At 36.6% G+C, this 13,038-nt stretch overlaps 1 protein-coding gene across 1 annotated transcript in view; it reads left to right on the top strand.

Annotated features, from left to right (window-relative positions):
- The window catches only part of LOC311622500 (putative ATP-dependent RNA helicase DDX60), an 89,312-nt gene that overhangs the window by 58,007 nt on the left and 18,267 nt on the right, over positions 1 to 13,038 (top strand). Inside the window, exons 25-30 of the mRNA XM_084883725.1 lie at positions 449 to 573; positions 3,625 to 3,783; positions 5,961 to 6,108; positions 7,507 to 7,659; positions 8,958 to 9,062; positions 10,809 to 11,009. Coding sequence (XP_084739851.1) covers positions 449 to 573; positions 3,625 to 3,783; positions 5,961 to 6,108; positions 7,507 to 7,659; positions 8,958 to 9,062; positions 10,809 to 11,009 — 891 coding nt within the window. The remainder of the gene's footprint in view (positions 1 to 448; positions 574 to 3,624; positions 3,784 to 5,960; positions 6,109 to 7,506; positions 7,660 to 8,957; positions 9,063 to 10,808; positions 11,010 to 13,038) is intronic.

Genomic DNA, 13,038 nt, shown 5'->3' with positions numbered 1-13,038 from the left:
CTAACTGAGCCAAGGCTAATTTACATATATTACATATATTTTCTTTTGCATATTTTGTCATTACAAATCTTTAAAATATATTTGAAATCATTTTCTACATGACATGGAGAAAAACAAGTTCACCCTACCTCCTGCCATAGTGAAATCAGAATTACTTACAAAACTTATTTCTTTTGCTAAAAAATTGCATGTTATATTGCACATATGTCTGTGTACATTATGTTACCATCTATCTTTTTGTTCTCTAGCTATTGAGTTGTATACTTCTTTGAGCGTTCTTTACAAAGGTTTATGGTATAATTAATTCTTATTATTTTTATTATATATTATTTTAAGAATCATAGCAACATAGATTAAACAACAATGAAAATATTTTAGTCAAAAGTAAAAATTCCTTTCTTTAATCTTCAGAACTTAAAACAAATAATTTCTTTTTTTATTACTGCAGGCCAAACTGGTCCTGAGGAATCTTAGTCCCAAACTTGTTTCTAGTTCAGAAAACATGATACAAATGTTTCCACTTCTCGTTGAAAAGCTTAGGAAAATGGAGAAGTTACCAGCACTAATTTTTTTGTAAGTCGTTTATTTTAATTTTATTTTTAAATTAAATTTATTTGGCATAAGTCATTTAAATTAAGTTGCTTTTATTTGTAATTTGTATCATAATCATTACTTTAAATTGAGGAAAGTTTTACTAACTTTACTATTGTAATATAGTATTCATTACTATTTTTGGTGCCCATTTGTTCTAAGAGTGAATATTTAAAAAAAACACCTTTCTAGTCTAATTTTGAATGTTGATTTCAGAGAGGAAGTGGGGAGAAATATATATATATATAGAAACATCAATGAGGGAGCGAATCATCAATTCGCTGACCCCTGCATGCCCTACACTGGGTAGTGAGCCAGCACCCCAGGTATGTGCCTTGACTGGGAATCAAACCATGACCTGCTGGTTCATAGGTGGATGCTCAACCACTGACTATGCCAGCTGGGCTCTAATATAATTCTTAACAAAATATTTTCACTTGTGTTACTAAAAATTACCTTCTTTATTTAGTTCCCTTCTCCATTTCTTGTTTTCTTTTTACTCTTGTATTTTTATCTAAGTCTTGTTAAATGCCTAGGTTCAATAAATATGTAGATTTAGTAAATTCCTAGGGACTTTGAAAAACAAATTGAATGTTTATGTGTGCAAAGTTAAAGTATCCTTGCGATAAGCTAGAATATTTATTGGTTGGATATTTTATTGTTTTAATTTATAGTTATGAGAACTATAACTTACAGGCATTGATATCTTGATAACTATTATATTCCTATAGACATGAAATAGCTTAACATTGAATATAATAGTCCAGTTTTGACAAAGTATAACTTATACCAAAGTATAATTCATTAAATGAATAATACTATATCCTAGATTTGGAGATCTATTCATTTTCGGCTAAAATGGAATGTTTTACTTACTTTGACAGTTTTAAACTACTTTAAGACATGGAAGCTTTATATAAATAAGGCCACAGAATCTAGCTCAGGTGGCAAAGTTTAATTTCATATGTTCACACATAAAGAGACAAATAGTAATGAATCATCATTGGTGATGTGTATTTAAAATAATGTTGATAATTGTATGTATGGCTGTGTTCAGATAATGCAATAACATTGTTCCTTTACCTTTGTTATTGAGACAAGAAAAAGAAAATTTTGAACCACCAACAAATTATATAGCTCACCTACTTTATTTTCAAGCATGACTACAGGCTTTAGTTAGAAACAAACATGGTTTAGTACCTCTGGGATATTTCAGAAGGTCCAATTGCCAAAAATAACTGGATTATTTTTTATATAAATATACAAAATTAAAATATTTGCAAGTTCAATATTTCACAAAAAACATCAAATGTTTAATTCTGCTTGAATTGCTGAATTTTGGCATATCTTTATGTAAGTTGGGTTCTCTAGAAGGCATACTGTGCAAATTCCTTATCTTAATGTAGTTTTATTTAGTCCTAAAAAGCCCCGGGTCATCAACAAATTTGAGGCTTTGTCAGGGCTCAATCTGTACCTCTGGGAGCTTTTCAAATAATAGCATACTTGTCAACCTTCTCCAGTCTGGTCTCTGTGGGGTGGGGAGGAGGAAATGCATGGACCCTGGTTAGTGTTTAGTGACTGTATTAGCCTGTGCTTAAGAGTACATTCTTCAAGGTCAGGCCCAAGTCTGGAGACCACTTCTCTGCTCCTTAATAACACTGTCACTTCTAGACAGCTACTTAATGGCTTCTAGCCTTAGTTTCCTCATTTGCAAAATGAGGAAAATGATAAAAATAATAGGGTCAGGGTTAGAATTAAATAAAAATAAATTATGAAATCACTTAGTATTGTACTACCTATTATTGGCTAAGGCCCAATCTCTAGATCACATTTGTTCTGTATAGGTTATCAAAGAGATTTAAGAGGAAACATAACTTCCAGGTGATCCTTTTTAATACATGAGGTACTATGATAAAGATCACATTGCTTAATACAGAATAGGTAGCTGGACCACAGTAACTTGTATTCATGTAAAAAGAGAAGCAACATAATGTAAAGATTGAGAACTCTGGCTTGGAGGCAGGACTCTGCCATACCAGCTGTGAGATTTTGAGAAGGTCACTAAACCTCTTTATGTCTTCATTTTCTCATCTGCAAAATAGGGATCATCATAGTGCTTTCCTCATAGAGATGTATAAACCTAAATGAGTAAATATATTTAAGACACTGAGAATAGTGTCTGGCAATAGTAAGCATGGTGTTTACTGTATTTATTATTTTGTCTACTACATGACATTTCTTGCCATGTGGCATGAACTGCTACTTTCTCTTTTAATTTTTGTTGTTGTTAATTCTCACCCAAGGGTATTTTTTCCATTGATTTTTAGAGACAATGGAAGGGAGGGAGGGAGGGAAGAAAGAGAGGGGGAGAGAGAGAGAGAGAGAGAGAGAGAGAGAGAGAGAGAGAGAGAGAGAGAGAGAGAGAGAGATGAGAGAGATACATGGATTGGTTGCCTCCCACCGGCACCTCATAGTAGGGGCCTTTTGTCTTTGATTCTGTTATGGACAGACATAAAGATCAGTAAAATTAAATACAAGAACAACTACAACAATAAAAATAAATAAAAGAGCAAAAGTTTTTGTTTTACCCCCCCCCCCATTTTTCATTAGGGGAGGAGGCATCTCTCTTCTGTGTGTGTGTGTGTGTGTGTATGTGTGTGTGTGTATGTGTGTGTGTGTATGTGTGTATATATATATATATATATATATATATATATAGAGAGAGAGAGAGAGAGAGAGAGAGAGAATTTATTGTCTTCTGTCCCTTCCCTATTGGACAGGGAAAATATCCATGGGCTCTCATTGCTGTTGCCACATGAGGGCAAAGAGGGGAACTTCTTATGAATTATAAGGTAATTATTAAGGACTCTGCTGACCCTGACACCCTATGTGCCTATTCAGGAAAAAACTGATAAATATGGATTTTAAAAACTCAATAGATATATGTCAGGATGGTAGCAGCAGATAGAAATATGACTGCATTGTATTTATAGCACTATTTTCAAGGCAAACTTTCTTTTCATTTGCTTCCAGATTCAAATTAGGAGCTGTAGAGCAGTGTGCTAGAGATATAAGCACTTTTTTGGAGAAGAAGCAAGAGAGAGAAAGGCCTCCCAATGCTGATAAAGAAGCCTATGATGTGGCTAACAAACTTCGGAAAGTTAAAAAATCTCTCGAAAAACAAAAGACAATGTAAGTATTTAACTAAGCAAAGTGGTGGTTTAAAGGTGAAAATAATTCAGAATTCCCATTAGGAAACATACATTGAATGCATTACAAATAAGTTGTAGTTATTGCTTGGGTGGTGTTTGGCTAAATTTGGGTGAGAGAATAGGGTAAAAATAAGTGGCAATAATAATATATTTCTAAGGCACGTAGATCAGTCTTATTTAGGGCTTGGGAAAGGCAGGACCATAACCTATGAGAATTGTTAGACAATATACCTGGCATAATCATTTCTCAAAATAAACACATCTTTGATACCTAGTGCCTAACTCTCAGCCAGCTCTAAAAAGGCTTAAACAAAGTCTACCCACATTGCTTTGGGCCACTTCATAGAAGTGTCACTGATAGACCATCACAATCACATACGTGACATAGACTGAGCTTGAGAATGGATTAAAATGCCGATTTTGTGCTTGCTAGAATTTTGCTTTTTTGACTCCTCTTTCTTGTTCTTGGTGTCTAATTCTGATAACTCTAGTCCAAAATATTTATTCTCTTTAGTATCCTCTCCATCTTTAGTCACTGCCTGGTTTAGATGTACATCATGTCTTCCTTGCAGAGGTCGTTTTTGGGGGCCCCAGAGCCTTAAGATTCACTGTTCTCCAATCTAGCTAACAAATTATCTTGCTAATATCAACTTGATTAAATCATCTCACACTCAGTAGTCTCCCTTCTTTCTTGCTTAGTACCTGAACAGTCCAGACAGAGACAACACAGAAGGTGTAAGCCTTTTCAGAAACTGATCTGATTAGGCAACTTTTCTTCAGGTCTTTAGAAGCCATCATTTCAAGTTACATAGTGACCACTAATTCAAGCTCTAAAAATCTCAAGAAGTTTTAATACCTTGTTTAGCCACATCAGTATACTGAGGGGAAGTGAGGGCCTTGCTCTGGGCCCTGTGCTCTGGGGAGCACCACTATGGCCCTCCTCCGTCTGCATCCGCTTCCATCAAGTTGTGAGTCTCTGGAGCTTAGGAGGCTTGCCACCTGGAGCTCGCTCTTACCCTTTTAAATTGCAGGATGTTATGGAGCTGTATTCGTCAAGGTTGGAGGATGGAATGTATTATTTGATAGTGTAAATCCTTGATTTAAAACTTATAAATAGTTAGACAACAATACGTGGGCTTTCGTTGATATTCTGTCCCACCTCCCACAAACATCAGGGGCAGGCCTTTCCATAGTCTCTTGGCATTCCCCCTTGCGTTAAGGTTAATGTTAGCTGGAGGTGAGAACACTTGATGATAGCGTACAAGTGAGCTTATCTTCTTGTGTTTGGAATTGACTTACATACACAGATAACAGACAAACGGACAAATTTAAGAAAGGCTAAGTGATCTGGGTATTCCTAAAAGGCTATTTATTACCCCGGAGTAAAGGATAATAGGTCATAGGTCAGATTCCTCAATGGCACCTTCTGACATGGGTCCATCTGTGAAAGGGATTTATTTAAGCGTTCACGAGAGACTGTAAGAAAGTGAGAGAAGCAAAACATGGAAGGCGAGGAATATAAGTAAGGATGCAGGTTTTGCTAGAATATTGCCTAAGCCTTGTCCAACAGAAAGATTGTCCCAATTTGCTGACTTTTGTACCTCCTCTCAGTCAGTTACCAAATGTGAGCCACTTCCCCATTTCCAAGAGAAGTGGTAACTTCCCATGAATTTCCAGGAGACTGTTGTCAATTGAGGGCAATTCTTCAGGGAACGGGAAAGCAAAGAGCCTTTAACAACCAAACTCAGAGCAGCTGTAGCATCCACCACAAAGAGAGAAAGAGAATGGCCTGCAGTTGGCAAGGAGGACATCTACCTCACCCACAAGCCTAGTGTTATGAAGGCTAGGAAGGAGAAAATGATCATCACTTTAGCAGATGAACCATTATAGCAAGGGGAAGCGAGGTCATGTGGCGGTAGTGGATTTGGTAAGAAAGCTCCGTTTAGCGAGGAAATAGAGAAAATATGGGTACATAATTAACTTTTTTTTGATAGGGAAAACAAATTTCAGAGGCCAATGAGGAAGTTCATTAGAGGAAGAAGACTGATGTATACATGAGTGAATATCTGGGTTACAAAGGGAGATTTGGGAAGTCTTTGGCTTCCTATAGTGGTCACATTTGATTATTCATTACTTAAAATTTGTTTTTATAAACAGGGATGAAAAAAGCCAGAAGAAGCCCAGGAATATGAATAAAAGCCTAATACATGAAGCTGAACATAACAATCTACTCCAGATTCTAGAGAAGAACCTAGAAATCCCTCAGGAGTACACCTATGCTGACAGGAAAAAAGTAGACAGCGAGGTGAGCACTTCAATGAAACCGTGCTTGAGGGAATGATTTCACACCAGCCCTTAATTCTCAGTGATAGACAGTGTGGAAAGTAAAAAATGAGGGAAATCCCTACCAGGTGAGACATCTGTCTGTGACCTCTTGGCTACACAAGATTCTTAAGGGCTCTGGTGAAAAGGTCTAAGAAGGATTTATAGATTATTTCTTGCTTGTTAATCATTAACCCTTGAGAGTGCCTTTTTCATTATTTGTGTCTGTGATACTGTTTATCGCAGCTTGAATTCTGGACTTCAGTCTCACATGCCTCATTGAATAATTGGGCACATGTGGTCCAGTATGCTTTATACAATGTACCCAGAATCTCTCAAAATCTCTTAATATTATAGTCAAGACATTTCACCAAACACACACACACACACACACACACACACACACACACACACTCACACACACTCTAAAATATCTACAAGTAGTATGCCATTTCTTTTTAAAAATGTTTTTTTCTAAATAAAATAATTTATGTCTATGGTAGAAAAGTTTGAAAATATTATACAAATTAATAGCAATGCCATCAATCAGAAGTAATTATTACCTTTCTAGACGAACCTTTTGTATATTTTATTTGTGCGTGCACAAGTGCACACACAAATACATAAAGTATGGATATATACACAGTATATATCTCCATCCATCCACCCATTGTATACATTCTTCTATAAACTACGTGGTCTCTTCCTTTTTAAGAACCATGTATTACACAATCATTTTTAATAGAGCCTTGATATTCTGTATGGATGGCTGACTGTAAGCTAAAATGCCTTAGGGATTCTTTTTTTCCTCAGAAGCAGTATTTATCTTTGTACATGTTACTCTGTGCACAAGTGGATTTCTTCCTTAGTGCATAAATATTTTTAAGATCATTTGTGACCAATTTACAGTTACAAGTAAACATTCCCAGACCATATAGGGTAAAGAACCTGCTCTTTTGGATCTCTCTCTCACCCTTTATCTCTCTCTCTCTCTCTCTCTCCCTCCCCCTCACTCCTTGGAAACTCCTAAGGCTCTACTAGAGAGCTGAGCTCAGGCAGGAGAGGTCATGCATTCACACTTCCTCTGGGTCGTTTATCTACTGCTTTGTCAGTATTTCCTGCCCCTGCAGTGGAAGGGAGGTGGGGTGGTGGTGAAACAGTGCAAGATTTTCCACTCAAAGATTTGGAAGTGTTTCCAATAGTTAAGGTGGCTGCTGTAAAACGTACTTTGTACTCATGTTCAGTCAATTTCAAAGAGTTGCCTCATGTAGCCAAATGATGGCATACTGTGCCTGTTATTTTCACTTAAACACTTTTTATTGATTTAAAGTTAAAGGTAGATAAAAATAATCAAAATCCCTAAAACTCTTGCTTCTTTCAGCTTTTGCAGATGGTGTTTGATCGAGTAAAACTCTTAAGAAGAGGTGCAGAACTGAAGGCTTTGGCAGAAAGGGGTATCGGATATCATCACAGATGTTTGTATGCCAAAGAAAAACAGTTAGTTGAAATTCTTTTTAGGAAAGGATTTATTAGGGTAAGTAAATATTTTCATTCTAACATTTGAAGCTGTGCCTACATAAAACTGAATACCCTTATTTCTCATCTCATTTAATTGAAAGAGAGGGCTTGAAATGTATCATTCCCTTTAATGGTCTCTTTTGTAAAAGTAAAACAGTTCCTAAAAAGACACTTCCAAATATTTCTATAATTAAATTACCTATGCTGATCTTAGAAGAACCCCTTTCTTTTTCATCCATAGTATCTAGGGAATTTTGTCAGCTGTTCATATAATTTTAGCTATAGACACTCTCTCATGGGCCTGGTCAAAATTTTTGATGGTGCTTTAATCAGATCTTTTCTCAAAATAGCTAAAAGAAGAGCAAGAATGTATCACTTCCTCATGGCCCCACTGCATATCTTGGCAGAGTTCTTAGATGTGTCACTCCTAAATGCTCTCTTATCACTGAGAGTGGACAAGAGGAAGACTTCCTGAAATAGCTTGCAAACCAAACCATTGTTATGTTTTATTTATGTCCCACGAAACACATGGGAATAATCTGGATAAATTCACAAAGAGGGTTTGTAAAATTACCTAGTAGTTTAGATCTTTAATAATATATTAAAATAGAGCCTTTTCCAAGTTATCCATATTAAATTTTTGTAGGATGTGCAGTGTGTGTGTGTGTGTGTGTGTGTGTGTGTGTGCGTACACCTGCACGTGTTGAGAGAGGGGTTGTTAGAGAAAGAAAGATTGAGTTTGAGACTGATTTTCCTACTCTGGATATCTTTTAATTTTGGTGTTAGTAAATGTGAGGAAAATTCTGACACCATAATTAAAGGGTATATCTGTAGTCTGGAAAAAAAATCTCAAAATATATCATTAACAACTCTGCTTAGCTTTTCTCTTCAATAATAACAGGTTATTTCTTAATTTTAAAAGCCAATAATGGGACAAACTTTTCTGTGTCATTATGAATTGAGGGAGAGAGGTACACCTATTTGCATCAACATATCCTGTCTAAAATAGTACCTGTTGTTTTTTTTTTAATTTCCTTATTGATTAAGATATTATATATGTGTTCTTATCCTTACATTACCCTCCCATCCCTCCCATTCATGCCTCACCCCCCTGTTTTCTGTGTCCATTGGTTAGTACCTGTTAAATAGTAGTTATTAGATCATGTATGATGGCCCTGAGCTAGGAATGTGCTTGATATGTTTGTGGAATAGCAAGAACACCACTGTGGTTTAATTGAAGTTTAAAATTCAGTAACTAAATGGCATTTTATAGAAATCTTATTTTATGAGGTAATTGCTTTATTCTCTCTCTAGGTGGTGACAGCTACCGGGACACTTGCTTTAGGAATCAATATGCCTTGTAAATCTGTGGTTTTTGCTCAAAACTCAGTGTATCTGGATGCTTTAAATTACAGACAGGTATTGTGATCTGCATCAATTCTCTATTGCATATGGCAATAAAATAAAGGAAATATGGCCATAAAATAAAGAAAATATGAGCCTTTAGTTTACCAACATGCCGCAATTTATGGGCTGGCACACCTTGATGTTTAGTCATGCTGGCCTGTCATTTTTAGCTGCGGTATAATGAAAAACTCTTGAGTGGGGGGTTATGTGACCATCACTATCCAGACATGTGACCTCAGGTGAGATATGCAAACTGTGGGATCCTTCTTATCTCCAGAATAGGAATAATAATTACTATCCCGTAGCATTGCAAGAATTTAAATGAAGTGACTTATAGGGAAGATTCATAGTGAAAGTGTCTGTGAACATTTTCTTGTTCAGTGTCTGTGCACATGACATTGTTCCTGAATTTCACTTTTCCTTACTCAGATCTGTCCTGCATGTGGTATAGTTTGTCTTCATGTGGTTTCCAGGCTCAGGAACATTTGATGAATATTTTTTGCTGGAGGTGTCAATTTTAGATATATCAGCCAATACTCAAGATTTTATCAAAATGCCCCCCTCTCCCTTTCTCTCTAAACACTTCTTTTAAAAAAGATGTTGATTGATTTATTGATTGGTTGATTTCAGAGAGGAAGGGAGAAGGAGAGAGAGAGATAGAAACATCAATGATGAGAATCATTGATCTGCTGCCTCCTGCACACCCCCCACTGAGAATCAAGCCTGCAACCCAGGCATGTGCTCTGACTGGGAATTGAACCTTCTGGTTTATAGGTTGACACTCAACCAATGAGCCGCACTGGCTGGGCTCTAAATACTTTGTAACCTTTATAGACCCTTGTCCCTTCCCCACCTTCCTCCTACTGTACCAACCCCTGTCCTTTTGATTTTCCCCCTGGTTCTCAGCTGTGTATGAACTCTCCTCTGATCTCAACTTTGGGAGCCTCATATTTAGGACTGTTGAGCCACGGTATTATATTTCAGATAATGAATTTGAAAGTCAGAATGTCAGGGTTTGACTCCTGGATCGCCCAAACAATGTCCTGGGCATATGACTATGGGCAAGTTTCTGATATTCCCCATGTCCTGGTTTCTGCATTGAAGATGGGGGAAATGAATCGATTTACCTCATATTGTTGTGAGGTTTGTATAAAAACAGTTTCAAGAACTTAGCACGATCTAAACACTTAAAACCCAGAACTAATATAATTTCTGTAAAGAGTTTGTTCTTAACTTGCCTTTTACAAGCAGTGTTTCGGAATTTTACCTCACTTGTGTATTTTCTCAACTAGTACACGATTTTTATGGTGGTTTGTAACTCAGCACACTTGTCTGTGAGAGAGAAGAGGATGAGGAAGGAGGAGATGGGAAGGAAGATAACTGGTATAAATTAAGCTGTAAATAAACTTGAAATGAGGATTTGGTCTTTTTGTTTTTGTTTTTTTGTTTGTTTGTTTTGGTGTTTTTTTATTGTTGTTGTTTGGCTTGTTTGTTAGTTTCTTCTATAGATTATACATTTACCTAGCACAATTTTTTTTACATGAAATAAGTTCATAATAATGATAAACATCTGATTTTCAGCTCTCCCCAGCCTTGTTAAATTTCCTAAAGGCTACATAATTGGATTTTACGTGAAGTAAGTTAATGGTGTCCTGTAGGCACATTTTCCTTGCTCCAACCCAATGTAAAGGCTTGCTTCTAAATGTGATGTTAAAAGTAGATAGATAAATCTCACACTGTTATTCTTTCTGTTTCTAGATGTCTGGACGTGCTGGAAGACGAGGTCAAGACCTGCTGGGAGATGTATATTTCTTTGATATTCCATTTCCCAAAATACAAAAACTCATAAAATCCAATGTTCCTGAGCTGAGAGGACACTTTCCCTTCAGCATAACCATGATTCTGCGACTCATGGTCCTGGCTTCGAAGGCAGATGACCCAGAGGACGCCCAGGCAAAGGTACTGTAGCATTAACTTTTTGTTTCATCAATCTTTAATGCTTTGTACCATCCTGAATAATAAAGAATTGGGTCTGTTAGTTTTGTTTGTCTCCTATATCAGTTGTAGAATTTGTAGCTGAATGGGCATTTGGCATCACCCAAGATTATGGTTTTCATGTGTGATAGACATTGTTCTATAGTAGTTGTTAAGGGTGCTGGCTATGGATTGAAAAAGGTCTGGGTTAGATTCCTGTTTTCACCATTAGGGACAAAAATATTTTTTATGATTATTTTATAATAAAAGTTTATTTTTCATTAAAAAAGTAACCCAAGTTCATAAAATAATATTTGGATAATATAGAAAGTTGAAAGTTGAAAAATACACCCATACCTATTTCCTCTCTTGAAAGACAATTACATTATCATCTTGGTGTCTTAAAGTCATTTTTCTAGGCGTGAATTTTTTTTTTTTTATATTTGGTTTTTAACACAAATTTTATACTTATATTAAGTGGAATATAAATATATAAATTTTATATTTATATTAAATTGTATATTTATACTAAATTGAACTTCAGAACAAGGTTACAAATTTTCCTGAAGGTTTTATTTTTTCAGAAAAGACGTTCTCTCTTGCTAATACAGTAGCAAGCATAAGAACCATCCTAGCAAAACAACCTCACCTCGGCAAAACAACCTCACCTAGGATAGTAATACATCTTCTGTACAATGAAGCCAGCAACATAGAAGCTATATAGGAGCCAACCACAGGCGCATCAGTGGCAATTTATATACAAGCTCAAATAAGCTCAAACAAAAGAAGCTTTATGCCTAAAAGTGACCTCAGTATGTGGGCTATAGAAAGTCACATCCAGGAGTTTGTAGCTTGCTGCATCCCTGCTTTTGTAGCTGCAGGTAGAAAATTAGCCTTGAATACATTAATTAGGATTCCCATGCTCAGAGTGGCCTTGAACATCTGGCGTACACTGACTAATTAGGGTTCCCATAGGACCCTGTCCACTCTGTATATTGTATAATATTATAGGACATGGAATAATACATTACTTATTTTCCCCCAGAACAATCCAAGAGCTATAAGCTTTTCAACTCAGTTTGCATTTATTCCCAGATTATTTGGCAGTATCATTCATTTCTGATTATTCTGTTTTGTATGTTCTTTTTGTTAAAGGATAGATCTGCCATCTAAGAACATGGTAAAACAAGTAATATGAAATCTAATTGAATCCTATATAGTGCTGGTATATGTGCTATAATAGATATGGGTATTGTCTATCATATTTTATATTCTTTTATGTGATGGTCAATCAGATGAAGCTATTGCCAGAAGAAATGGGCTCTTGAGATGTCAGAGAAAAGAATTTCTGGGACATAGGTGTGAAAGTGTAAACACAGTGGCAAGACTTATTGGGGTGAAAAGAAGTAGTATGCCCTAGGGGATGCAGAGGGCAGGCAGGCTCTAGTAGCAGCTTCCCCGAGGTCCTCGCTGATCTATATTTTTTCTGGGTTTCAGAAACAAGCAGGCTGTCTTTCAAACTGTCCAACCTGTTTCCTGGGCTTTCCTAGAGAGCTGTGCTGGGCCCTCTCTCTATCCAATCCCTATCCTGAATCTTATTGGGTTTTGTGACCTTATCCTATCCAATCCTTTTCCCTCCCCTTTTTTGTCACCACTGTAGCTCCCACTATGCATGCCTCAAAGTTCTGCTTCATCATCGGGCTTCTACTGCACATTTGCCCATCCAAGGAATTTCCCTCTTACTGCTTATCCCTCCCCTTCTGTAATCCAGTTGTTCCCTGGGGAGATTGGAAAGACTGTCTTTTTGCCTGCTTGGGACTTTGGCCAAGGATGTGCTTATCCCCTGGGTTGTAGGTGAAGCTGTAACTCTCCAGTTAATCAGGCTTAGCCAGTTTTGTTCCCTTTTCCTTTAATACCTAACTGGCTACCTTTGCCAACAAGGCCACAACAGGAGACAAAGGAGAGGCTCAGAAGAACAAAGTATTCTTAGAGGTCCTAGTGACAGGAGGCATAG

Source organism: Pipistrellus hanaki (genome assembly GCF_964339955.1).
Source record: "Pipistrellus hanaki genome assembly, chromosome: 5".
Taxonomy (NCBI): Eukaryota; Metazoa; Chordata; class Mammalia; order Chiroptera; family Vespertilionidae; genus Pipistrellus; species Pipistrellus hanaki.
Note: the sequence above shows the minus strand (reverse complement) of the source record. Positions and strands in the feature narration are given on the sequence as shown.